The 27462-nt window shown below is 54.0% G+C and overlaps 1 protein-coding gene across 1 annotated transcript; it reads right to left on the reverse strand.

Annotated features, from left to right (window-relative positions):
- Positions 1-449: 449 nt before the first annotated feature.
- GPI (glucose-6-phosphate isomerase) lies at positions 450-27425 on the reverse strand. The gene is made up of 18 exons (XM_045075976.1): positions 27212-27425; positions 26081-26171; positions 25654-25722; positions 24195-24314; positions 18724-18807; positions 18448-18594; positions 17821-17892; positions 17273-17317; positions 15935-15988; positions 5036-5096; positions 4576-4619; positions 4312-4464; positions 3055-3184; positions 2856-2932; positions 1630-1758; positions 1332-1407; positions 958-1024; positions 450-857 (listed from the first exon to the last, which is right to left on the reverse strand). Exons 1-18 carry the CDS (start codon positions 27331-27333, stop codon positions 722-724), a joined length of 1677 nt encoding a protein of 558 aa, XP_044931911.1. The 5' UTR covers positions 27334-27425; the 3' UTR covers positions 450-721.
- Between the last annotated feature and the right edge of the window lie 37 nt (positions 27426-27462).

Consider the following 27462-nt stretch of genomic DNA (forward strand, 5'->3'; position numbering starts at 1 on the left):
AAAAAAAAAAAAAAGGAGAAAGAAAAGGGTTATTTGTTAAAATCCTTTTTTTCAACATCTGTCTTATAAAAGGAAAGAATTACCCGAGCATCTGGCCAGGCCAGAAGATGAACACCACCCTTGATTGGGACTGGGTATTCACCCCAATGGACATAATCTCATGCAGGTTCTTAGAACTATCCAGTGAACAGAAGGATGCAATTCCTCCAAAGTCACAGAGGTGAGGAGGAGACAAAGGAGAAGGGATTTGCTTCCAGAAGCCAAGCTGCCCCTGTGACTCCAATTGTGCTCTACCCCCTCCACTCTCTTCTCAAGGGACCATCCTCCACTCTGGACCTATTCACCACTTACAGTCAAGCCTCAATCAAGCAAGGCACATCACTCCTACCAGGCACCTAACTCCTGGGTAGAGCACCTTCTGCAGACGAGAAGAGGCTGAGCCCACAACCTCCTTTCTGGCATCTTTATTTTTCTATCTGGTACATGGACAAAGTGAACGTGGTCAGAAAAGTCAGCTGCACTGAAACACTTGAGCAGATGGTAAAACGGAGGGCGCGTGGACATGGAAGGGCGGGGTGGCAATTCCAGACCAGCTTCCCCCAGAGGGCTTATGCGCCAAGCCCACGACCAGAGGCTGCTCTGGGCAGGACCGTGCAGTGCATCTCTGGTGAGGAGGGACAAGAAGGACCAGTCACAACAGGGACTGCAGCCGGGCATGAGTTTATTGGCTTCTGGCCTCTCGCTCCTGCTTGATGAAGTTGATTAGCCCATTTGTGGAAGAGTCATGAGAGGTCACTGGGCTACTGCCGTCAAGCTCGGGCTCGATTTTCTTGGCCAGCTGCTTTCCTAGCTCCACCCTGCCAGGACAAGGAGAAAGAATGGTAAGAGGAAGGGTCCAGCTTCCCAAGTGAAATCCACAGGCATTCTTCACCCTCCCCTTGAGGAGCAGTAACTCACCCCCACTGGTCAAAGCTGTTGATGTCCCAGATGATACCCTGAACGAAGATCTTGTGCTCATACATGGCTGCAGAGGTGACAGATGGGGCACATTAGGGCTCAACCGGCTTTTTTTTTTTTTTTTTTTTAAGATTTTATTTATTTATTTATTTGACACAAAGAGAGATCACAAGTAGGCAGAGAGGCAGTCAGAGGGAGAGGGGGAAGTAGGCTCCCTACCGAGCAGAGAGCCCAATGTGGGGTTTGATCCCAGGACCCTGGTCATGGCCTGAGCTGAAGGCAGAGGCTTTAACTCTCTGAGCCACCCAGGCGCCCCTCAACCGGCTTTATCCAACCCGCCCCAGGCCAGGACTGCCCCCCCCCCCCCCACTCACCAATCAAGGCTCCCAGAATGAATGGCGTGAGCTTGGTGAATACAATGGAGTTGGTTGGGCGATTTCCTTCAAAGACCTTTAGAAAATACCGGGGAATGTCCTACGGTTAGTTATGACCCCCAAATCCTCAAGGGATGTGCATCCTGCCCCAGAGGTTGGGATATGCCTATCTGTAAGGACAGTCCCTCCTACGGGGTTGGATATCCCAGGCGCGCCATGAATCCCTACCCAGACCCCACAACTTTATCCTTCTGGCTCCAGGAGGCCAACCAAAGCCCACTTCAGGAGAGGTGCTGACCTTGTGTGGCAACAGCTTCTCCAAGGCCTCTGGACTCGTCCCTGCAGCCTGCAGCTCCTTCCGGGCCTCCTCTGTCGACTTCCCCTTCATCAGGGCCTCCGTCTGGGCCAAAAAGTTGGCCAGGAGGATCTGACAAGAGACACACCCAGTTCCACTTGGAAGTCCTGCCTGAGCTACAGGCAGAGGTTGCCTGGCACTTCCCAGGTGGGGTTAGTCCCAGCCCCCAGTGTAGAGCTCAAGTGGAGCAAGGCGGGGGGACGGCAGGGCACCTCTGATGACACAATAAAGTAAGTGACAACAGTGACTGCCCTTTAAGGGATACACGTGACTTGCCAAGGACCCTGCTAAGAACTTAGCAATATCTATCTTGTGTTTTTTGTTGTTTTTTTTTTAAAGATTTTATTTATTTATTTGACAGACAGAAATCACAAGTAGACAGAGAGGCAGGCAGAGAGAGAGGAGGAAGCAGGCTCCCTGCTATTTTGTTTTTTTAAAGATTTATTTATTTATTTGAAAGAGACAGACAGACAATCCCAAACAGACTCCCTGCTGAGCACAGAGCCTGACTCAGGCTCCCATCTCACGATCCCGAATCAAAACCAAGACTCAGATGTCCAACTGATCGAGCTCCCCAGGCAACCCAGCCACATCTATCTTACGGTTTTCCCATCTGCTGCTGTGGTTAAGCAGGATCTTCCTTCATGACCTCTGCCCCACCCCCGCTGTTACACCTATATGGGTTATATTACATGACAGATGGAATGAAGATAGCAGACCTTGTGACAGGGAGAGATGGGCCCACTGTAATCACATGGGCTCTTAGAAGTAGAAGACTGAAGACAAATGAGTCAGTCAGAGAGAGCAAGAGAAGGGGCAGGATAGAATCGAGGCTGGAGCAGGACTCAACCCACCACTGCTAGCTCTGAGATGGGACAGCGCCACAGGCAAAGGCGGCTTTTTGAAGCTGAGAATGACCCCCAGCTGCCGTTAAGGAAAACGGACCTTGGTCCTGCCCTAAGCAGACACCCAGCGGAGCCTGCTAGACTTCAGACCCACGAAAACCAAGATAAAAACTGGATGTTGTTCTAAGCCAACGAAGTTTGTGTAATTTATCATGGCAAGAATAGGAAACTCGCATAACTGCCAACCAAAGCAGCAGCTCCTAAGTAGCCCAGGTGTAAGGTGAGCCTGAGAAAGTGTGAGGAGAGGCTGGATGAGGCTCTTACCTTGTGGTGCAAACCCTTCCTTATCGGGTGCTGGGTCTGGACTGGGATGAGGAAGTCACAAGGTATCATCTTGGTGCCTGTAAAGGGCACAGTGGTCACCCACGTGTCAATCCCAGCTCGCGGGAGCCACGGGACAGAGAGCTCTCTGCTGGCCTTTCACGTGCACAGCACACCCCTGCCCAGGCCAGAGGGTCTGTACCTTGGTGGATGAGCTGGTAGAAGGCATGCTGGCCATTGGTCCCTGGCTCCCCCCACAAAATGGGGCCCGTTTGGTGGTCCACGCGAGTGCCAGACTTGGTGATGTACTTCCCGTTGGACTCCATGTCGCCCTGGAACAGGACAGAAACCCAGCCCTCTAGCTGCAGGTCTTGCTTTTCTTGATGCAGAAATCCTGCCCAGGCTACACTACGCGTAGCTTCCCAACCCTGTGTGGTGTCCCCAGGCAGTACCCCTGTATCTCCCCTCCCCCGTGAGGACAAGGCGCACAGCTTTCTGGCTCAGACGCTGTAGGAAGGAGCCATGACGAGGGTGGGGGGGGTATGGAGGTCTGAGAAAGACCTCCCTAAGAGCAGAAATCGGTCACAGTTTCTTTAACGGATGTCTTTTTTTTTTTTTTTTAGTTTATTTAAGTAATCTCTACATCCCACGTGGGACTTGAACTCATGACCCCAAGATCAAGAGTTGGCATGCTCTTCTGACCGAGTCAGCCAGGTGGCCCTCTTTTTGAGGTGACAGACCTCAAAGGCTGCACACCTTGGACTCCTGTCAGCCTTTCTCTTAAGACATCAGTTAAAGAGGGCCACCATGTCTTAAAAGAGAGGCTGGCAGGAGTCCAAGGTGTGCAGCCTTTGAGGTCTGTCACCTCAACCAGATACTGGGCTGCCTCTTTAATCAGCTTGCGGTATTGGCCAAAGTCGGCTGTGCCTGCCCAAGGGCTGCAGGGCAAAAACCAGGTTCATGCTAAACCAACCGGGGACACATGTAGAAGGACGGCCTAGAACAGAATCCGGAACAGGAGATGGGCTACTCAGTCCCCAGGGATTCTGGGATACTTGGGGGGGGAGCAGAGGGCCAAGAGTAGCCCAAAGGGGGACCCCAGACTGGGTGTGAACTTGCTTTCCTGGAGGGGCAAAGGGAGTACCAGCCACAGGGGTCCCTGCCGGTGGCCCCACCCTCTGGCAGGCACCCAGAGTGATGGCCAAGAAAGCAATGACCCAGGGAAGATGCGTGCTTTCTGACTGGCCACCACGGTAACCAATAATATCTTCCCATGGTGGATTCGGCCAACACTCACCAACAGATTTACCCTGAAATCAGAACACAAGTGGGCCTTGGCTGTGCCCAAGGGCAGCTGGGGGAAAAACCCACCGGAGAGGCCAGAATCTGGGCCCCTGGGCTCCCGGGCCTCCCAGGCCCCCCATAGGTGGGCCCCAAGGCCTGGCCTGGCAGCAGGTACCTGCTGGAAATAGGCTGCAAAGCGGTGCAGATACTGGTCGTAGGGCAGCATGGCCTGCGTCTCGCACCCAAAGCAGTTGATGTACCAGATGCCCAGCATGGCCAGGATGACAGGCGCGTTCTTCTCCAGGGGCGTCGTACGGAAGTGCTGGTCCTGCAACCAGAGCAGGGCGGGTGGGAGCTGAGCAGCTGCCCAGGAGGGAAGGAAGGAGGGAGCTGGACCAACCAGACATCTCCAGGGGAGAACACAAGCCTCAGCACTTACCATCCAGTGAGCCCCTGAGAGCAGCTGCTCGAAGTTGTCAAATCCTGCGACACAAAAGCAGCGTCAACAGAAATGGTCATGCCCAGTGCCCTCGTGGCAGTGGACACAGCTTCTTCTGGAACCAGGAAAAGCTGATGTGCAGCCAGAAAAAACAGGACCTGGGAAGACTCGGGCCCACAGAAAGACTCTCTAACCAGAGTCGGCCTTGAGCGCAAAGGCCAATCTAACTTCACCGACCACTGGAAACAACAGGACAGCGGTTGTGAGGGGTAGAGGAAAAGGCCAATCTACCAACCCCAGAGAAAAGTCCGGCCTGCCCGCCTGACCTTAAAGAAATGTTCCAGCCAATGGGGGAGAGCACAGTGGCCTGTGGGGTCAGAAGGGTGTTCAGGGACATGAGATCCCGATCCCTGACCGCAGACTACAACTTGGTCCCCCGCCAAAACAGACACACACTCACCCACATGCAGTGCGATGGAGAGTCCAATGGCTGACCACAGCGAGTAGCGTCCTCCTACCCACTAGGAGAGACAGGAAAAGGTGCTGAGGAAAGGTTGGGCACACCCCGCCCCCCTCCCTCCTGCCACAAAACTTGCCCCCTGAGAGCAAAGCTCTTCCATAGGTGCAGCACGGAGGGCCTGGACCCAACCCACCTCTGGGAAGCAAGACAGCAGGCAGGCGCTGGCAACTCTTTGTGCTGACCAACAGGGCAGACTACATGGGACTGATCAGAGCCACAGGACTCAACTGAAGACCTTACCATGGCTGGCCCTGTCTCCTCAGACAAAGACAGACGCGTACCTCATACCTGCAACAGGCTGGGCCTCCTCCTCATACCGACAGACCCAGGACCTCATACCCGCGCCAGGCCCAGGCTCCTCCTCTGACAGACCGACCGACCCAGGGCCTCATACCTGCGCCAGACCCCACCACCTCCTCAAACACACAAACCCAGGGCCTCGTACCTGTGCCAGGCCCAGGCTCCTCCTCTGACAGACAGACAGACCCAGGGCCTCATACCCGTGCCAGGCCCAGATTCCTCCTCCTCTGACAGACAGAACCACGGCTTCATACCTGCGCCATGCCCGGGCTCCTCCTCTGATAGACAGACCCAGTGCCTCATACCTGTGCCAGACCCAGGCTCCTCCTCTGACAGACCTAGCGCCTCATACCTGTGCCAGGTCTGGCAGGCTCCTCTCAGACAGACAGACCCAGTGCCTCATACCTGCACCAGGTCTGGCCTCCTCTTCAGACAGACAGATAGACCTAGAGCCTCATACCTGTGCCAGACCTGGCCGCCTCCTCCTCAGACAGACCGATTGACCCAGTGCTTCATACCTGCACCAGGCCTGGCTTCCTCCTCAGACATACACACGCAGTGCCTCATAGCTGCACCAGGCCGGGCCTCCTCTTCAGACAGACCGACCGACCCAGCATCTCCTACCTGCACCAGGCCCAGCCTGCACCTCAGACCCAGCGCCTCATACCTGGTACCAGGCCCGGTTTCCTCAGACACAGATCCAGTGCTTCATACCTGTGCCAGGACCGGTTTCCTCAGAAACAGACCCAGTGCTTCCATACCTGGTACCAGGCCCCCCTTCCTCAGAACCAAAAGACCAGCATCTCGTACCTTTCCATGTCCAGTCCCCTCACACACTGATAGATCCAGTGCTTCATACCTGTGCCAAAGCATCTTCAAATACTGACAGACCCAGTACTTCATACCTGTGTGTGGTTGTGCCTCATGAACACTGACAGAACTGGTGCCTCATACTTGTGCCAAGCCCCATCTCCTCAGACACACACAGATCTAGTACCTCAAAGCTATATCCAGCCTCTGTAGACACGGACAGACCCAGCATCTTGTACCTGTGACTAGCCCACCTACCTGGATGCTAACAGGTCAGGATCTACCTGTGCCTGGCCCAGCCTGCCCTCCTTGAGCAGTGACAGACCCAGCACCTCATACCTGTGCCAGGCCCTACATCCTCAGACTAATCAACCCAATGCCCCATACCTACACTCAAGCACACTCCTCAAGCAATGAAAGATCCAGCACCTTCTACCTGGGTCTTGGCCCTGCCTCCTCAGATACCAATAAACCTGGGTTTGGCCTTGCCCCAGCCAGACCCATTGCCTCCTGGGACAGTGACAGGCCCAGGGCTCATACCTGAGAGGTCTTCTCAGCCTCATCCCCAAGACCTACCTAGTCACACTTGCAGACTCCACCCTGTATCACCTAAGTCCTCAGAAATCCATTCCCAGCTTTTTATGGACCACCTACCACATTCCCAGCACAGGCAATAGAAGCAGCCCATGAGGGCTCCCCAGAGATGTAATAATAATCATGCCAATAAATGTGAAATGAAATGCAAGTGCTTGGGAGAATGGAAATACAGCAGTGAAATCAATTATAAAAGCAATCTGGGGAGCACATGAGCTTGGATCTAAAGAGCGAGCAGGAAAGCACTGGGGGGGGGGGGGGAGCATTCCAACAGCCAGTATGGCATATACCAAAGTCCTGTGGTAAGAGCAGCCTTTCTCAACAGTGAAGAGAATTAAGCCCCACAGGAAATACTTTCAATGCTTCATTTCTCCATTCTCTCAAGGATGGTCCAAGGCTAGCACCCTCCTAGAAGCAAGGAAGAGATGCTAATTCATGACATCCGCTGGATGCCTTGGGGCATGAGGGCTTAATTCTCTACTGGAGGCCCATCAAGACAGGTTGGGCAAGAGGAACCACAGCACATTCTAGACGAAGGAAGGGGTGGGAACAGGAGGGTGGAAGCTGAGAGGCAGTGCTGGGGGATGAAGCATGGAGCCCCGGTGGTCGTTGGGAACACGATTCTACCCTTGATAGGGCAGAGGACTGATTCAGGAAATCAGACAGGATGAATTGAAAGAACAAGACAATCATGTGTGCCCCAGAGGTTTCTGGCTTAGGTAATGAGATGAATGGTGGGGCCCTTCACCTGGAAAAAGTCCAGGTTTGGGGGAACCTTACCAGACACAGTCCCAGAAGCCACACCATGCCTGACACAGGCTCTTGGATCTCACCAAACAGGCTCAGTTCTAGAAGCTGGACTGCCAAGCTGTTGATTTTGGCTGCTCCACGTCATCGACCTCACTTTTAGGAGCTCAGCAATGGCAGCATCCGACCTGAGCCTCTGAGACTTCCTCCTCCAGACATAATCACTAGAACTCACTTTACCTGCAAGGGGCCCCTTTCAGATCGCACCTCACAGATGTAGCTCCTCATCGGTTCGGTATCCTGTCCCTCCCCTGCCCCAGCCCTCACTTTATCTAACCAGTTATAATCTACTTTTTTTCCCACCTGAGTAATGCAGACCCTAAGCCAGCCGGACCCCAATGCTACAGACCACACTTCGGCCTGGCTAAAGATCCTTGGGTCTCTGCAATACTGTGAGCTCTGCCCATCATGTGTGACCCGGGTACCAAGAATGGGCTCAAGGTACTGTATCTGTCCTACGTGATCCTAAGTGTTCCTGAGACCTCCCCAGGCAGGTGACTCTGGCTTTCCCCTGCGGAGAGCCTGTGCCTGACCTAACACCGGGGATCCAACCCGCACCTGGCCCACGTTCTCAGGCCTCACCAACCACACCAGTTCTAGGCTAGAGCAGGCCTACCCATTTCACCTAACAAGCCTAGGGATGCCAACTTGTTCCTGAACCCAGGGCCAAGGACCCATCTAAGATCACCTTTATATACCTCTGTCCATGGCTTTACATGCGCAGACTCATAACGCCAAACACGGATGGATGGATGCAATGGCTTCACCTGCGAGCTCAGCTCTGCCTGCCTGGGTCCTCTTCCAAGGCGCACCCTGCAGGGTCACAGCCATGCCTAAGCCAGGCTCCACCAGCTGTCCTCTGTCTCTGCCGGGCCCCCAGCTCCTCACATCTCAACCAACAGACCCAGGTTCACCTTGCTAAGCCCAACTCGGACTCCTCACACCTTCCTGAGAGAGCAGCACTGTCTACACAGGCTTGACCTCAACTCCCCCAGGCCTAACCTGAAAAACCCGGCTTTCTATCCTTGTCTGACTAGCCCTTCACATCCTGCAGACCACAGCTGACCACCAACAACTCACCGACGAGCCTCAGCTCATTGGACACAAAGATCTCTGCAGACCTGTGCCCTAGAGAACCGCCTACCACCAACGGCACAAGATGGGGTTCTCCCTCCCTGTGACTGAGCCGTGCTCTCCAAGCCTCCCCTCTAAGACCTGGGTTCACAAAAGTGAGCCAGAACCATGTTCCAAGGACTTCAGTGACAAGACCCAGAGAGCTCTCTCCCACTCCAAAGTCAGTGCCTGAGAGAGCCATGGCCACCAACTCATGCCTAACTTAGGGCCCGCAGACCTCCTCGAGCCCCATAGGGACTCGCCTGTGGCCACTGCACTCACCTAGGTCTCACCTTCCTTCTTCAGGCATCACCCTGAAGATCCAAGAGTACATACTCTTGCCTGAATCCAACAGCTCAAAGTCTGACTACCTACCTCACCGACCTCCTCAGTCCATACCTGGCAGGCCAGCTCTGCCCATCTAGGCTGGACCTTAGTTCCAACTCTTCAGGAACCCAACTCTTTAGGACCCCAACTCTTCAGGCCTTCTCAAAACATTACACTTGGCAGATGGGCTCTGCCCTCCTGCCTGTGACCCTGGGTCCTCAGACCACACGTGACAAGCCAGATCTGTATACCTGACGAGCCCCACGTTCTCCCACTGCAGTTAGTAAAACCAGCTCTGCCTACCCTGTGTGTATGTTCTGGGCTCCTTATACTGCACCCACTGAACCAGCTCTGCCTACCTGTGCTTGACCCTGCTTCTCACACTTTGCCTAGCAAGCCAAATCTGCCTACCTGTGCTGTATCCCAGTTCCTAAGACTTCGTCCCATAGTCTGGTTCTACCTACTTATGCTTGACCTTGGCCCCTGAGACCATACCACCTACCTGTGCTTGACCCTGGCTCCTCAGACCTTGCCTAGCAAGTTAGATTGACCTACCTGTGCTTGACTTTGGCTCCTCAGGCTTTACTTGACCAGTTCTACCTATCCATGCTTGACCCTGGCTCCTCAGACTTCACCTGGCGGGCCAGCTCTGCCTACCTATGTTTGGCCCCAGTTCCTCAGACTTCACCTCATAGGCTGGTTCGACCTACCTATGCTTGACCTTGGCCCCTCAGATCATACCTGGCAGTCCTATTCTACCTACCTGTGCTTGACCCTAGCTCCTCAGACCTTACCTGGTGGGCCAGCTCTGCCTACCTGGACTTCATCCTGGTACCTCAGACCTCACCTAAGCAAGCCTAATATGCTTACCTTTGCTTGATTCTACTTCTGCAGACCTCACCTGGCAGGCTACCTAGCTGTGCTTGATTCCAGTTCCTCAGACTTCACCTGATAGGCTAGTTCTATCCCTATTCTTGACCTTGGCCCCTCATATCATACCTGGCATGCCCGTTCTACCTACCTGTGCTTGACCCTAGCTCCTCAGACCATAGATGGCAAGCCAGTTCTACTTACCTGTGCTTGACCATGGATTCCTCAGACCTCACCTGCAGGCCAGTTCTACCTACCTGTGCTTGACCTTGGCTCCTCAGACCTCACCTGCAGGCCAGTTCTACCTACCGGTGCTTGATCCTGGTTCCTCAGACCTCACCTAGCAAACCAAGTCTGCCTACCTGTGCTTGATTTAAGTTCCTCAGACTTCACCTGACAGGCTAGTTCTACCTACCTATGCTTGACCTTGGCCCCTCAGATCATACCCGGCACACCAGTTCTACCTCACCTGTGCTTGACCTTGGCTCCTCAGACCACATTTGGTGGGCCAGCTCTGCCTACCTGTGCTTGACCCTGGTTCTTCAGAACTCACCTGGCAGGCCAGTTCTACCTACCTGTGCTTGACCTTGGCCCCTCAGACCATACCTAGCAGGCCAGTTCTACCTACCTGTACTTGACCTTGGCCCATCAAATCATACCTGGCAGGTCAGTTGTACCTACCTGTGCTTGACCTTGGCCCATCAGATCATACCTGGCAGGTCAATTATACCTACCTGTGCTTGACCTTGGCTCCTCAGACCACACTTGGTGAGCCACTTCTACCTACCTGTGCTTGACCCTGGCTCCTCAGACCATACCTGGCAGGCCAGTTCTACCAACCTGTGCTTGATCTTGGCCGGTCAGATCATACCAGGCAAGCCAGTTCTACCTACCTGTGCCTGACCTTGACTCCTCAGACCACACTTGATGAGCCAGCTCTTTTCCTACCTGTGCTTGACCCTGGCTCCTCAGACCATAACTGACAGGCCCATTCTACCTACCTGTACTTGACCCCGGCTCCTCAGACCATACCTGGCAGGCCAGTTCTACTTACCTGTGCTTTGCCTTGGTTCTTCAGATCTTACCTGGCAGCCCAGTTCTACCTACCTGTGCTTGACCTTGGCCCCACAGATCATACCTGGCAGGCCAGCTCTACCTACCTGTCCTTGACCTTGGTTCTTCAAACATTACCTGGCAGGACAGTTCTACCTACCTGTGCTTGACCCTGGTTCCTCAGACCTCACCTATCAAATCAAATCTGCCCACCTGTGCTTGATTCCACTTCCTCAGACTTCACCTGGTAGACTAGTTCTATCTACCTATGCTTGACCCTGCCCCTCAGATCATACCTGGCAGTCCTGTTCTATCTGTGCTTGACCTGGTTCTTCAGACCTTACCTGGCAGCCCAGTTCTACCTGCCTGAGCTTGACCTTGGCTCTTCAGACCACACTTGGTATGCCAGCTCTACCTACCTTGACTCATCAGACCTTCCTGGCAGGCCAGCTCTGCCTACCTGTGCTTGACCTTGGCTCCTCCAACCATACCTGGCAGGCCAGGTCTACCTACCTGTACTTGACCTTGACTCTTCAGACCTTATCTGGTTTTACCTACCTGAGCCAGTTTTACCTACCTGTGCTTGACCCTAGCTCCTCAGACCATACTTGGTGGCCCAGTTCCCTGGTACTTTAGACCTCACCTAGCAAGCCAAATCTACCTACCTGGGCTTGACTCCCAATTCCTCAGACTTCACCTGATAGGCTAATTCTACCTACCTGTGTTTAACCCTGGTTCCTCAGACCTCACCTGGCAGGCCAGCTCTGCCTACCTGTGTGCTTGACCTTGGTTCTTCAGACCTCACATGGTGTCAGTTCTACCTACCCGTGCTTGACCCTGGGTCCTCAGACCTCACCTAGCAAACCAAATCTACCTACCTGGGCCCGACTCCCAATTCCTTAGACTCTACCTGATAGGCCAGTTCTACCTGCCTATACTTGACCTGGGCTCCTCATATCATATCTGGCATGCCAGTTCTACCTACCTGTACTTGATCCTGGTTCCTCAAACCTCACCTGGTGGGCCAGTTCTGCCTACCTGTGCTTGACCCTGGGTCCTCAGACCTCACCTGGGAGACCAGATCTACCTACATGTGCTTGCTCGTGGCTCCTGACACTGTACAAAGTGGGCTAGCTCTGCCTACCTGTACCTCCTCTTAGTTGTTTACATCTAAGACATTCAGTTCTTACCTGGACTCAGCTGGGACTATTTTAGATCTCACTGGAGAGACCCAGCATTATGAACCTGCCCTGATCTTGGTGGCACAGATCTTACCTGACAAACCCTGCTGTATTCACTTGTGCTGAACTCCTATGGCCAGTCTCAAGGATACAAACCCTTGCCAGATATAGACTCCGCAGACCTCACCTGAGAAACTCAATCTCACATAGCTGTACCTGACCACAAACTCATCAACTTTGTGAGAGAGCTCTACAAGACAGGCAGAAGTGCAGTTCTGTCTGCCTATTTTGACCTGAACCTGGGAGATCCAGATCGAGTCACCTGCACTCAATCCTGGCTCCTGAGATCTCAGCTGAGAGACCAAGCCTATCCTCTTGATGTCCCTTCATCACCTCAGAGATCGTCTAAGAGATAGAGTTCTTTCTAGATAAGCCTAACATGGCCTCTCTAGGCCTTACCTGACAGATCTGGTGTACCTACCTGTACCTAAATTCAATGGCAAGACAGAGTTGAATGACACTAACCATGGCTCTTCAGGTCAATCTACCTCTGCTTGCCCGTGGTTTCACAGATGTTACCTGAAAAACTCAGCTCTGCCCACCTATGCTTGACCCTAGCTCCTCAGTTCAGAATACAAACCAGAACCCGACCTCAGCAATTCAGACCCTACCTGTTCAGGACCCCAAATGTACAAACCTGAATCTCACCTCCCCTCTCAAGGCCCACCAGACATACCTGTTCTACATACCTAAGCCAGACCCAGAACTCATACACCTTCCAGATGCACACAACTCTCCATCCCTCTGCCTGACTCCAGCTTTTGTCTTAGCCCACAGGACTCAGGACCACCCCCAGGAGAGTCAACCTGAGGAGCCCCAGAACCACTAGATGTCTATCACCTGAGGACACAGTTCTCACCTGGACCCAATCAGGCCATTTCTAGTACTCACTTGTCAGACTCGACTATGTCTGCCCTTTGTCGGCTCTGGTGTCCTTACCTGAGCTACCCACTTTTTTTTTTTTTTTTTAAGATTTTATATATTTATTTGACAGACAGAGATCACAAGCAGGCAGAGAGGCAAGCAGAGAAAGAGAAGGAAGCAGGCTCCCTGCTGAGCAGAGACACCCCCCCGCCCCCTATTCAGGGCTGGATCCCAGGACCCTGGGATCATGACCCGAGCTGAAGGCAGAGGCTTTAACCCACTGAGCCACCCAGGCGCCCCAAGCTACCCACCTTCTACCTTTATGTGCCTCATCTTGGCTCCTTAGGCCTTCCTAAGAAACCTAGTTACATACACCTTGTCTGATTCCAGCTCCTGTGACCTCAGATGGACAAGGTTCCCTGGGCAGACTCCACCGTACAAACCTAACCTGAAAGGAGTCTTTCCTCAGCAGACTGCTTGCTCCTGGCTGCCTACCTCAGCCTGAGGGAAAACGGGTGAGACCCTCTTGGTCCCTGAGACTTGGGCCTCAGATACCTCACCCTGCAGATGTGGTTCTCTAGGCCTTTATCTACCACGAGCCTCTCGGACTACACCTTACCAATGGAGCTCCTGTCTGTTCGTCACTTGCCCCAACTCCCCATTCCTTACCTTTCACAATTCAGTATATTCCTACCTTTTACTTCTCTGGGCCCTTTGAGCTCCGCCCCCTCCCCCCACAAAACCCCTGCCAGGACCCTGAGCTGGTTCCAGGTCCTCAGAGGCCTCTGCAACCCCTGAGCTCTGTTCATCACACCTGGTCAGGTTGCCAAGAGCCAGGTAGCTGACACGGCTCAGGGCACTTACCTAGGTTTGCCTAATTCTGAGTTTTAATCACCTCATTTGAGTGATCAGACACCCATCACCTGATACTCACTTTGCAGAACCAGTCGGACAGACTCCAATGCATACACCTGTCCCATGCCAGGGACTTCAACTCACAGATCCAGGTGTAAGTACCTGTATGTGACTCTCACTCCGCAGACCTTACTCGACAGAACCATCTTGAAACCTGTGTCTTCCAGAATTCGTAGACCTCATCAGTACCCTTACCTATCCTGGCTCCTCTTCAGACCCCGCCGGCCAAAGTTAGCTCTCCCAATGCATACTAACTCTGGTTGAGCCCTGAGAAACCCCATCATTTACCACCATATCTCTGTGTGATCCTAGCATGAAGCTCACCCGTGACTGACCCTAACTGACCAGGCCTCACCACTTAGATGTCCCCCTACCAGAATGGCCTCTTCTGAATCTTACCTTAGAGCCAGCACAACATCCCTAGGTCTGTCCTGACCTTCTATTCTGCCTAAGATACTAGCTCCAGAAGTTTCACCCATCCCTGGCTCCTCAGATGTCACCTTCTTGACTCAAAACAATATACATCCTTAGCAACCCAGGCAGGTCCCCTCTTCTAGCCACTGTGTATGTGGTTTGCCTGGCCTGGCCCAAGAGGCCTTCACTGTGTCCCCCTTGGCTATTCATTCCTCACTACCCGGCCCCAGCCCCACGTTTGTGCACCCAACTGTCATTCCCAGGCCTTACCTGGGAGGCCTAGGCCTCGCCCTGAGCCGCACCCCAATCACCTCTACATGCTGGGAAGTTACAGGCAGTGAAAACCCACATAGGGGTTTGGCTAGCAGGAGCCCCTTTTGTTCCTGACCACCACCTGTTGAGGCTCCAGATCCCAGAGAAGAGGTAGCAGGTGCCTCCCCTACTTTATCAGACATGCAACATTTGCTAGAAGCTGCCCGATCTCTCTCGACTGGGCTTCCTCATCTGAGCCACAGGATGCAGAAAATGCTTTGAGTGACTTCTCAATTCTTCCAAGGATGGTACATAATTAGTCCCATTCTAGAAAGAAGTTAACTCATTACACACAACAGACGCCTCAGAACATTAGGGCTTGATGTTCTCCCAGACTCCAAGGCCTCTAGAGTTTTCAAGGGAGAAAACTGTGGATGCTACCACCAAGCGAATAGCTTCCAGTCTAAAGGCCTGGAAACTGACCCCACCCCCACCCCTCCCTGGGAAAATCCCCAACTAGAGGATGCCCTCCTTGGTGCGCCTGCCAGTCATGTGTTAGAACAGCGCCCCCTGCGTTCATAGCGCCCACACTGCACCCTGCATCCCACAGCGGGAACCCCTTCCCCAGGGCAATGTGCAAGCCAGCAGCCCAAGGCAAGGTGCCCCTCCCCACTAGCTGCCTGGCACCAACGGCCTCCCACCCCCTCTCTCCCCACCCCCAGCAGGGATGAGACCATGACCCCCTACTGCTAGACTCGCCCCAGCACGGTTTGTGCTGCAAGCTGCCTGACAAGGGCCCAAGCAGGCCCCAGGCCTGGCGCCTCCTCTCTGCCACCTTTCAGCTGTTCCTGTACCTCCTGACCGGGCCTGCCCGGTCACACACCCTGCCTCACCCTGCCCTGTGGCCTTTAGAGACCGAGGCTGCAAGTGTGGAGAAAGGTCATCACTGAGAATAACTCACAACCTCAGTTTAGTTAAGGGGGGCAGGGGTGGCTCCGGTTACCCCCCAGTGGGTGCTGCTGGCAGATGCCCCAGGGAGCGTTAGCCTGGCCCAGCAAGCTCAGCCCTCCCAGGTAGAAGTGGAGCCCTCCTCCCGACGGGGTTGCTCCTGCCCCCACGAGCCTCCCTGAGGGCCTCTCAGCCCCTCCCAGAGCCAGGCATGCAGCAGGTGCACAGTAAATGTTGACCTGACCTCACAAGCCCCTCATCTGTGCCACGGTGGTCATGCCTTGACCCAGGACACATAATTCACCCAGCACAAGGATGTGCCTTTACTTACATCCCAGAACTCGAACATGTTTTGAGGGTCAATCCCAAACTCCTTCACTTTGGACTAAAAAGGGGCAAAGGGAGAGAAGGAAGAAAACCAATGTTAGCTGGATAAGAACAGGAGCTCCAGGGTGCCAGGTGTCCCGCTGTCCAAGCTGCGGACGGATGGATGGTTGGACGGGGCGGGGCTGGAGCGGCCTTTCGGTCCAGGCCAGGAAGCAGCAGCGGCCACCCCCAGAACTGCCAAGGCCAGCTCCCATGTGGCAGCACCTGTGGCCTGGTGCCTGTGAAGCCCTCTGGCTGAGCGAGGCTGCCCAGCCCATGCATGGGCCTGGCCCCACACATCGTCCTCCAAGAGCCACTGCCTAGACCTGTCGGGGTACAGACACTGACCCATCCAGGACAGACGGGAAACTGCACCAAGGGCCGCAGCCCAAGCAGAGCGAGGCCCACCTCTGAGGCCACCTCTGTCCCCCAGCGAGGACCCCTGTCCAGCCCTTCCACTATCAGGGATGGGACTCTGCTGCAGGAAGCCTTGAGGAGATAACCCACCCTACCCCTTGGGTGCTCTGCGCCCCTGGGCAGACAGGGCCGGCGACCCCTTCTACTGCCCAGCATGAGCTCGGCCAGCAGCAGGCACACAGCAGTGCTGTGGTGAGCCAGCCCGAACACGTCCCCCTGCCTCCCCACCATGGGCAGGTCAGCACTGGAGACAGGAGTGGGGGTCGGACAAGAGGGGCGGACGAGGTGGGAGGGAGCAGTCGGGACAACTGGAGGGTGGTTCCAGCTCTGCCACAGCCGCGGACCAAACCTACTGCACCACAAGTGCTCACCTGGTTTGTTACTGCTGGCACTCAGCTCCGCCCTGCCCCCCCAACCCTGGCCCACACCTCTCAACAGCCTCAGGCTGGGCGGACAGGGGCAACATTCTCATCCCAGCACCACTGACTCAGCCAGTCGCAGTGCCAAAATCCTTCACTGGGGCTTAACCTCCTCATGGAAGAAATGGGATGTACCCCCACCTCGACTTCACACATCCCATGTGAGGAGAGGCCAAAGGAGGTCATGTGTGTGGAGAGTTCTGGACATCAGTCAGGCCTGAGAGGTGGACGCAGCCAACCAGATGCCTCTCTGGAGCTACAGACATTTGATGCAAATGGAGGAAGTAAAAGGGATGGTTTGCAGCTCACATCCCTCACAGGCAACCGGCCCTTCTATCCCAGCAGCTGAGCCACGATCCCCAGACCCGGGAATGACAGCTGCACTTGAGTATTCCGACAGGCCGTGACCTTGACATGACCTGGGCCCTCCCAGGGAAGGAAGTCTGGGAGGCCACATGGGCACTTACCGTATTGGTAGACAGGGCAACAAAGTGCTTCGCAACTGCAGAAGGCTACAAGAGACAGAGCCGGGTTACACCAGACCCATCCCAGGGGGCCACCCGAGGAAAGTAAGCCTCCCGTCTCTGGAGAAACCAAGGCCCTGGGTGGGACAGACTATTTCCAGGCTTTGACTCTGAGGCTGTCAGAGGAGCCCCATGTCAAGGGGAAGGGGACGGAAGAGTCAGAGGCCCATCCTTCCACACAGGCATCCGAGGCCCAGGTTCCCTCCCCCGTAAAGTGGGTGTGGCCAGGGGTAGAGAGGATCCTGCCAGGGCCAAGGGACCTTGAAGTGCCTTCAGCTGGTTCCAGCAGGTTCTAGCACATCTGACATGTCTCGGACTGGCAAAGCCAAATGTCTAAACTGGAAAAAGCAGGCACCAAGACAGGCTACCTCCTGCTGCCAACTTCGGGAGAAACATGGCAACAGTATCAGATAAGGCCTCTCGGGTGGATGGGCTGGCCCACTCTGTCCTTCCCCGCGCACACACTGCCCACCTCCCACCCCAGCACTCACGTCCTTGGCCGACAGGAGAAACCACTCCTTCGCCGTCTCTGCATTCGTAATGGTCTCCTGGGTGGTAAAGGTCTGTGGCCAGAAAGTAGAGCAGTCGATCCCCAGCTCAGGCTCAGTGTGGCCTGGAGTCAGGGCCCAGTGGCCATGTGGGTGCCCACTGGTCACAAGCAGTGACAGTCGCCCCACATAACCTCTGCCCACCTGTCCACAAAGCCACAGCGAGTGGCTGGCTCTGGGGTAAGGGCCTAGAAGGAGTAGTACCATCGTCCTGGGGTTCCAGGACTTCACACGCCGAGAAAAACGTAAACAGCAGACAAAACCCTTACGTTAACTGGGCATGGCTTTGGGATCAGAAAGGAGCAGACATTAAGCACTGAGGTCTCAAAAGACAAGAACAGTCCCGGGCTGGGCACAGATCCCAGAAAGCAAACGGATGTGGCCTTAAGATGAAGGTTCTGACTAGTTCAGGCTTCCATCAGGAAACCGTGTGTGTCGCCTGCCAAATCTGAGGGCAGCAAGGCTGACCCGATCCACAAAGCACAGTGAGCCGGAACACTGGCAAAGCCTCCACCCCCACCCCACCCCCTGCACAGGGCTGAGGAGCCAAGCCAGGACCCAGGCCCGTACCTTGGAGGCAATGATGAACAGGGACGACTCAGGATTCAGGGTGGCCAGAGTTTTGGCGATGTGGGTCCCGTCGATGTTGGAAACAAACCAAACCCGGGGACCTCCTGAAGAGTACGGCTTAAGGGCTTCGGTCACCATGAGGGGTCCCTGCAAGGAGCCGCAGCGTCAGAAAACAAGATTCCAGGACCCATAGAGACGGGGAAGCCAGGTCTCCCCCTGGAAAAACCAAGGCTCTGGGTGGGCCCCCCCACCCCGTCCCCAGGGATGACTCCTCACCAGGTCAGAGCCGCCAATGCCGATGTTAATGACGTCCGTGATGGGCTTGCCCGAGTACCCCTTCCATTCGCCACTGCGGACGCGCTGTCACAGAACGGGAGAGATGCGTTCAGTCCCAAGCACCAAGGACACGCTGGTGCTCAAAAGCATCCTCACAGCTCAGGTCCAACGTCCAGGTGCTCGCTGGGGCCTACAGAGACCACACTGGCAGCTGCCTGCCATACTCGGCCCCAGCTAAACCCTATTTCGTCATCAGCAAAGTGGGGGACACCCCCACCTCTCAGAATTCACAAAACAAGGGCAAACTCTCAGCAGAACCTAATGAATTAGAGACCAAGAAATGTGGAATGCCAACTACTGGGACTGGTCTGTGCCAGGGACAGGACTACCAGATAGGCAGCCAGCCTCCTGGTGCTTACAATAAAATCTAAGAATAGAGAAATAGACTAAAGGTAGAATGTCCAAACAAAGCAAGCCAGGAATTGTTGGGTTTAGAAATTCCCAGCTTGAGGTGCCTGGGTGGCCCAGTGGTTAAAGCCTCTGCCTTCGGCTCAGGTCATGATCTCAGGGTTCTGGGATCGAGTCCTGCATCGGGCTCTCTGCTCAGCCGGGAGCCTGCCTCCTCCTCCTGTCTCTCTCTGCCTGCCTCTCTGCCTACTTGTGATCTGTCTGTCAAATAAATTAAAAAAAAAAAAAAAAAAGAAATTCCCAGCTTCTCCAAGCAACAACAGATGCCAAAATGAAGAGATGGCTCCTTGGCAAAGATCAAAGGCAGGACACTCTAACAAAAAAGCACAATATGAAGGGGAAGCAGAGGGTGTCGTTGTAAGGCCTTCCCTTGTCTGGACCTCCAAAAGGCCTAAGGTGGTAACACAGAAAACATTTTGGTCAAAGAGAAGGCTTCTGAGAAAATCTGGTCTCAAAAACAATGGTAGAAAAGGCTTTGTCTTGAAGAAACGTGGAAGTATGGCTTTTGCCTGATGGACTGAACCGCCCCTCCCCCCAGTAAGCTTCACAGGAGACCTACAAAGCTGTTAAAATAACTGAACTGGGCGCCTGGTTGGCTCAGTGAGTTAAAGCCTCTGCCTTCAGCTCAGGTCATGATCCCCGAGTTCTGGGATCGAGCCCCACATCAGGTTCTCTGCTCAGCGGGGAGTCTGCTTCCTCCTCCTCCTCTCTCTCTGCCTGCTTCTCTGCCTACTTGTGATCTCCGTCTGTCAAATAAATAAATAAAATCTTAAAAAAAAAAAAAAAAGGTAAAATAAAATAAAAGAACTGAACTGTCAGAAATGCTACCAGCTTTAACTGAAAAGGATAGAGACATTACGAAAGGAAAAGGGGGTGTTCGGATAAGCCCATTTCCACAGGCAATCGGCAGAGGTACAAACGCAAATCACCCCGCAGATTACTAGAGTAAAGGAGGGCAAAGCTAAAAACCTTGAGAAATGATTCCGAGGCCTTGAGTCCTAACCGGGCAATTGCCAACATATATCCTATTGGATTTCAGAATTATTCAGACCAATGACTCCCCTGTGCCTCCCACAGTCCCCCTCTTTTTGAAAAGGAATTTTCCTATATCCATTACTCTATGCCTACCTCATGTATGTTGGGTATGTGATGTGTAAACAAATTGTTCCTTTAATTCACGGTTCTCAAATCAAACCGAAGCGTGTCTGCTCTGTATTAAAAGAAATGCAGGAACTCCTATAGCTGTTCCTAATTTACATGATGAGGCTCTTGATTTCTGGCTGATACTGTAATAGGATATGGCCTTAGGAGAAGGTGAGGATATTCTCCATGTGGAAGGAACATGAATCACTGGGAGCCTGAAGGCAGACTATGCAACCAACTTCCAAGATGGTTCCCAATGGTCCTCACTTCTTGACATTACACTGATGTCTTTGTGCTGTCACCTCCTACTTTTTTTTTTTTTTAAAGATTTTATTTATTTATTTGACAGAGATCACAAGTAGGCAGAGAGGCAGGCAGAGAGAGAGGAGGAAGCAGGCTCCCAGCTGAGCAGAGAGCCCAACGCGGGGCTCGATCCCAGAACCCTGGGATCATGACCAGGGCTGAAAGCAGAGGCTTTAACCCGCTGAGCCACCCAGGCGCCCCCGTCCCCTCCTACTTTGCTCAGTGGTGACCTTTATAACAAACAGGGTATTACAGAAATGACAGATATGATTTCCGATGCTAGCTCAAGGAAATAAAGGACCCTGAGGCACTCTGCCTTGCCAAGGTCTCTTGGATCACTCATTTGGGGAAATCAGATGTCTTGTGATAAGAACACTCAGCCTGTAGAGAGGTCCACAGGTAAGGAACCTAAGCCTCCCAAAAGCTGCACTAACTGCTAGTGTCATCTTGGTAGCAGATCCTTCAGGCTCCACCCATCAAGCCCTCAGAGGAGTGCTAACCTTGGCCCACATCTTGTCTACAACCTTATGCGACCAGAACCAGCCAGCACAGCCACCACCAATCCTGGTTCATAAAAATGTTGATTGTTGTTGACAGATGCCAAGTTTTGGAGCCATTTATTATATACCAATAGAAAACCAGTATTGTGTATCTTTCCCTAAACCAGTAACACCTAGCAGTTTTTTTTCCCCCAAATAAGGCTATCAACAGCCATAGGAAATTTTCCATCAATACAGAAATAAAGTCGCTCAGCTTCTCAACCCTTAACCTCACCATTAAAGTTTCATTACAATAAAGCATCCCAGAGAAGAAAATTGTACATCTTTAACAGGATCACACACACTCTTTATTAGACCGGATGGGGTTTTACGACACGTGCCTATTCTGCAACTTCCACTTTCAACTTCACAGATCCCGCACAGTGGGGCAGCTCAGTGTAACCACAGCCCCCTCCTACCTGCTGGTGCCCCAAACAGAAAATCTTTAAAAAATTTTTATTTAGGGGCACCTGGATGGCTCAGTGGGTTAAGCCTCTGCCTTCGGGGGTGCCTGGGTGGCTCAGTGGGTTAAGCCTCTGCCTTCACCTCAGGTCATCTGGGATCGAGCCCTGCATCAGGCTCTCTGCTCAGCAGGGAGCCTGCTTCCTCCTCTCTCTCTGCCTGCCTCTCTGCCTCCTTGTGATCTTTCTCTCTGTCTAATAAATAAATAAAATCTTAAAAAAAAAAAAAAAAAAAGCCTCTGCCTTTGGCTCAGGTCATGATCTCAGGGTCCTGGGATCAAGCCCCACATCGGGCTCTCTGCTCATTGGGGAGCCTGCTTCCTTTCCTCTCTCTCTTCCTGCCTCTCTGCCTGCTTGTGATCTCTGTCAAATAAATAAATAAAATCTTAAAAAAAATAATTTTATTTAAAAATTAAATGGGGGGCGCCTGGGTGGCTCAGTGGGTTAAGTCTCTGCCTTCGGCTCAGGTCATAATCTCAGGGTTCTGGGATCAAGCCCCACATCGGGCTCTCTGCTCACTGGGGAGCCTGCTTCCCTTCCTCTCTCTGCCTGCCTCTCTGCCTACTTGTGATACCTGTCACACAAATAGATAAAATCTTTAAAAAATAATAATAATAAATAAATAAAATAAATAAAAATAAATAAAAATTAAACGGATGCAGAGGTCGGTTAAGCCTCTGCCTTCAGGGACGCCTGGGTGGCTCAGTTGGTTGGACGACTGCCTTTGGCTCAGGTCATGATCCCGAAGTCCTGGGATCGAGTCCCGCATGGGGCTCCCAGCTCCACAGGGAGTCTGCTTCTCTCTCTGACCTTCTCCTCACTCATGCTCTCTCTCACGGTCTCTCAAATAAATAAATAAAATCTTTGAGAAAAAAAAAGGCCTCTGCCTTCAGCTCGGGTCATGATCCCAGGGTCCGGGGATCGAGCCCCGAATCAAGCTCCCGGCTCAGCGGGGAGCCTGCTTCTCCCTCTCCCTCTGCCTGCTGCTCTCCCTGCTTGCGTGCTGTCTCAAATAAATAAAAGCTTTAAAATAAATAAAAAGAAAGAAAGAAAGATTTTATGTTTAAGTAATCTCTACACCTGATGTGGGGCTTGAACTCACGACCCTGAGATCAAGAGTCACATGCTCCACTGACTGGGCCGGCCAGGTGCCCCAGACTCAGGTGGTTTTTGATTTCTGCCACTAGACTCTAGATCACGGTGAACATCCTCAATTCAGCCTTGGCAAACTTCTAAGAGCACAGCCACACCGGGTGTTCCTTACGTGGAGCTGCTGCCACTTGGTAGCATTTTTTGAACTATAAATACCCCGTCTGTCTGAGTCAGGTATCCCGCAGCCAGCTGTTAAGGGAGGGCTTTCCTGGAAATAGCTTCCCAGACAGCCAGGACCATGCTCCTCCATACAGCAGACATGAGCTCGCACATGCTCACTGGACAGAGCAATGGGCTTCCAATGCACATCAGCTCTACTACTCACCACCCATGGCTGGGAAGGCCCTTCCCTACACCCGAAGCCCTTGACAGGTACCCACCACCAGTAAGGAACATTCTGGAATCCAGATTTGCAATGGGCTGCCAACCCCCTCCTCACCCTCAGACATCCCATTCACTTGGCTTATCAGGCTTCCAGGATGGATGGCCAGATCGCTTCTGCCATCTGAGGTCTGAAGTGGCTTTGAGCCAAAGCAACCAGACTTGGACCAGCCAGAGGCAGGGGCCGCTGGTCTCAGGGATAAGCTGACCAGAGCCCAGATTATCACTCCCACTCCCAGAGCAAGCATGGCCCACTCGTACCATGCACGCACACACACACCTCACCCTGGTACCCCAGGCTTGAAGGTGGCCACTAACCCTTGCAGAATTGCCCCGGGACAGACACCGTGGTAACAGGAATTGATGTGGGGAAATCTCTAGCTGGTCTCTGAGGCAATTTCTACTCCCCCATCCCTCAACAGGAGAAGAGGGCACAGTTATGAGCATTGACACAGACCCAGGGACATTTCTTATTTCTAAGTACAGACAAGCTGCAGAAGGGTACGTAAAAATGAACCCGTGTGTGTGAACGCATAGAATGCGTATGCACATTTGTTTCGAAGAGGAGGAGACAGATGTACACGTCCACAGCAGACGCACAGGAAGCTTTCAGAAGAGCTCACAGGAAATGTTACAAACACAGGGGTATGGCCAAGCAAATGTTAAAACATTGATTTTTATCTAGCTCTAGCCCAGAAAAGGAGGGCATATCACTAAAGAGATTCGAAAAAGCAAGTCTCTCCTCTGACTATCCCACCCCTCAGGGACCTCACTTCTCTCTCCCCATCTCTGCGATGGCGGGACTGTCACCAGGAGCCCACTGGTGACTAGAGTTCAGCAAGGAGACTGCTCTGCAGCGACTGGTGGTAGGTTCCCTCACCACAGGGGCAGGGAAATTCCCTCAGAACACGGGCCGATGGTCGTCTCCAAGCAGAGTGGAGGGGCGGCCCATTAAGGCCCCCCGATTCCCAGTCCCATGCATGCGCACATGCCCAAGGGCATGTCCAGCACAGGCTTGGCTTACCTGACAGAAAGACTTCATCTTCTCCAGGACCCTGTTGACCTCTGGCATCACATCCTTGCCATCCACCAGAATGGGTGTGTTTGACCGGTTTCGCAAGGCCACATGCAGCACTGCCCGTTCCTGCGGACAGCAGTCAGTGCATGAAAAACCTCAGCCCAGGGCAGCCACACCAGGCATGATGGAGCACATGGTCCAACATGGTCCAGGAGTCGGCTCAGCCCTTTCCCCACTGGACATGCAGGCCCCAAGGTCTACTGACAGTCACAAGGGGAAGGAGATCAGGAGAAGACCAGGGCAAGCCCAGAGGGCCCCTAGCTGTTCAGAGCATGAAAAGCCAGAAAGAGGAACAGAGTGAGCACAGGCAGAGAGAACAGAATGGGGACCACACAGCAATGAACAGCTTCAGAGGACAGGGGCTCATTAAGGCTAATCTCATCGTCTCCGTGAGAGTACATGGCGTCTTTGCTGGCACCTTCTAAAAAGTATTCCCAGCCCCTTGGATGTGGAGCAAAGCAGGCAACTCAAAATGTCCCTGGCCAAGCAGCCCCACTACACACACTAACTGCCAGAAACAAACGGAACTGTAGGCTTGTGACAGGTGCCAAGAAGCTGGCCTTGTTGTGTGAAAGCAACAGTCCCATCAAGCTGAAGCTGGTAGAGGAGGAAACAGATCTGAAGGCTCCAGGTGGGCAGGAAAGGGATGGTGGCTGGACTCCAAACCAAGGAGAGGCCCATTAAGGTGGAAGACTTCAAGCCTCTCTGCCCTCACCGTGCCCAACCTCACTCCTGTTCCCTCTTCCATAAGAAAATGAACTCCTCCAGGAAGCCCTCTGTGACTGCAGCCCCCCTCAGCCTAGCCCAGGGGCGAGGTAAATGGAGTCTGAAACCTCTGTCTCTTACAGATATGTCTTGGATAAGTGATCTGCTCTCTGATCATCAGCTTCCTAGAGTGCGAAAGGAGGATGTTACCCTTGTGAGGAAGGGACTCGGAGGACTCAGTGGTTATAATACCTCCAGGCTGCCACAGCAACTCAGGAACAAGCCCCCAAGGCCTGGCCTTATTGCGGCTTCTTACTGACGCTTACCACGGAGGAGGCTGAGCTTATGCCCTAAGATTCCTCTTTCCACTAAAGAAACTTGCAGCAAAGAGACCAGAGTTAAGCTCGCTGAGGATGCCTCAAGAAGCCAGATCCCTGCAGGCCTGAGACCTGCTCTCACTAGGCAGACACCGGGAGCCACTCCATGCTCACCAGATCCAGACTGCCAGTCCCGGGGAAGAGGCACCCCACAGCCCTGCAACCCACTCTAGGAAACAGGTTTCTGTGCCCCTCGTTAAGCAAAAACATTGCTTAAGAGAAGAGATGAAGACACAGTAGGATGCCATCAGTCAGATGAACCCCAGAGGGAAGGAAGAGGCCCTGAAGGGTATGCAGCGCCGGCTGCCCACAGGCCAGCTCACCTCTGTGAAGTTGATCTTCTCGCCACTGAACATGCGATCCCGGGCAGCCTCCACGCCCCTGGACTTGGCCTGAGAAGAGAAGATACTAAGGCCTGATCCCATCCACATCAGTGACCAAGAGCCCAAGCCACCAAGTTCTGGCCTTGCTGCAGCCCCCAGTGGAGCTGACAGATAGCTGCAGCCTGGTGTCCACCCCCACTGCCTGTGAAGGGTCTGCTCCAACACCTGGCCCTGGGCCCCCTGGGATGCTGCTCAAAACCTGAGCCAGGGGAGCAGGAGCTCAGAGCCATAGGCCGACACAGAGGCAGTGACGGAGATCCACCGAGAGAAGGAAATAAAGCTGCTCAAGGATCTGGGGGCTCCCAGGAGCTCAGCTCACTTGCCAAGCCGTGGGTCACGGGCCAAGCCCCCCACACCAGAACATTACCAGGTCCACCAGCATCTGCATCACAGTGTCGGTCACAAGGTTTTTTGAGTAATCCACCAGAATATGCCCATGGCTGGTGTTCAGGTTCAAGCTGCAAAAAGATGGCAGAAGCCAGTGACCACACCCCAGTTCTCCCCAGCCTATTCCTGACCAGAGCTGCATCCAGAAAAAAACATCCTCCCTGAGCCACACCCCAGACAAGCCCCAGCTGCCCAGCACAGCGGTGGTGTCTGTTACCTGAAGCAGCAACAGCACAGTGAAAGAGGGGCCATTTACACAGAAGGAAGGTGTAGACCCTTCCTGAAGAGTCATTCCTCCGCTCAAACAGCGAAGCCAAACAGCGGCGTGCATTGCCCCTACCTAGCCAGGAGAGTGACCATTCCCTCCCAGAGCTTCCACGCTGCGACTCTGAACGCAGGGCAGGCCATGATGGCTTCCAGTCTGGAGCCCCAGACGTCCCCTCCCCCACACACCCACCAGCACCACACACCAGAACGCCCCGAGATTCCTGCTCCCCAAGATTTCCTCCAACAGACTCCTTTCCATTTCCTGGCCATTCACAGGTCTCCGCACCGAACTTCTTTTGCAGAAATCATGCCCGCACATCTCCACCCTTTCTCCGCGGTTCCATGCAAACCCGCCCCCCCAAGGCCTGTCCATCCTCATCACCCCCCGCGGATGTCCCCCACCCGTTCTGGGCCAGGAGCTGGGGGAAGGCGACAGCCCCTTCCCCGCTTGCTGCGTCACCGAGGGCCCCTGCCCATAACTGCGGAAGGAGTCCCTTCTCAAATGGCAGGGGCTGCGGGGGGAGGGGGCGACAGGAGGTGGAGAAAGAGATGCCCCTGCAGAGAAGAAGCCGCAGAGGAACCTGCTTCTCATGACTAAGCAGCCCAGTTCCGACACCTCCAGCGAGCCCGCGAGCCCCCCAAGAACCTCCTTCAAGGAGACGTCAAGGACGAACGGAGGCCTGGGCCCGGGCCCCGATCCGTGGCCGGGGGCGGCCAAGGACCCCCGGGGACGGACAAGGACCGCCGGCCGGGCCGTGCCCGCCCCGGGCCTGCACACCTGACCCCGAGCGCCCGGAGCCAGCTCCCGCTCGTTCGCGCCCCGCCTGTGGCCCGGCGCGCGCACCTGAAGTGGCTGAAGCGTTCCTTGTCCCCTTCGAAAAGGCGGCGCAAGTTGAGGTCAGAGCCGTGCTCGCGGTACCATTTCTGCAGCTTCTGGAACTGCGGATTCTGGGTGAGCGCGGCCATGGCGACAGCAGTGGGATGCACTGGCTTGGACGAGCTCGGAGGAGGAAGAGGGGGCGGGCGGCGCGGCTAGCGGAGGCCGGGTGCGCGCAGCGGCCTTTATGGCGCAGGCGCAGGCGCAGCGCCAGCCCC

This window comes from Mustela putorius, unplaced genomic scaffold (assembly GCF_011764305.1).
Source record: "Mustela putorius furo isolate JIRA1106 unplaced genomic scaffold, ASM1176430v1.1 tig00000174_pilon_pilon_pilon, whole genome shotgun sequence".
In the NCBI taxonomy this organism is placed as follows: Eukaryota; Metazoa; Chordata; class Mammalia; order Carnivora; family Mustelidae; genus Mustela; species Mustela putorius.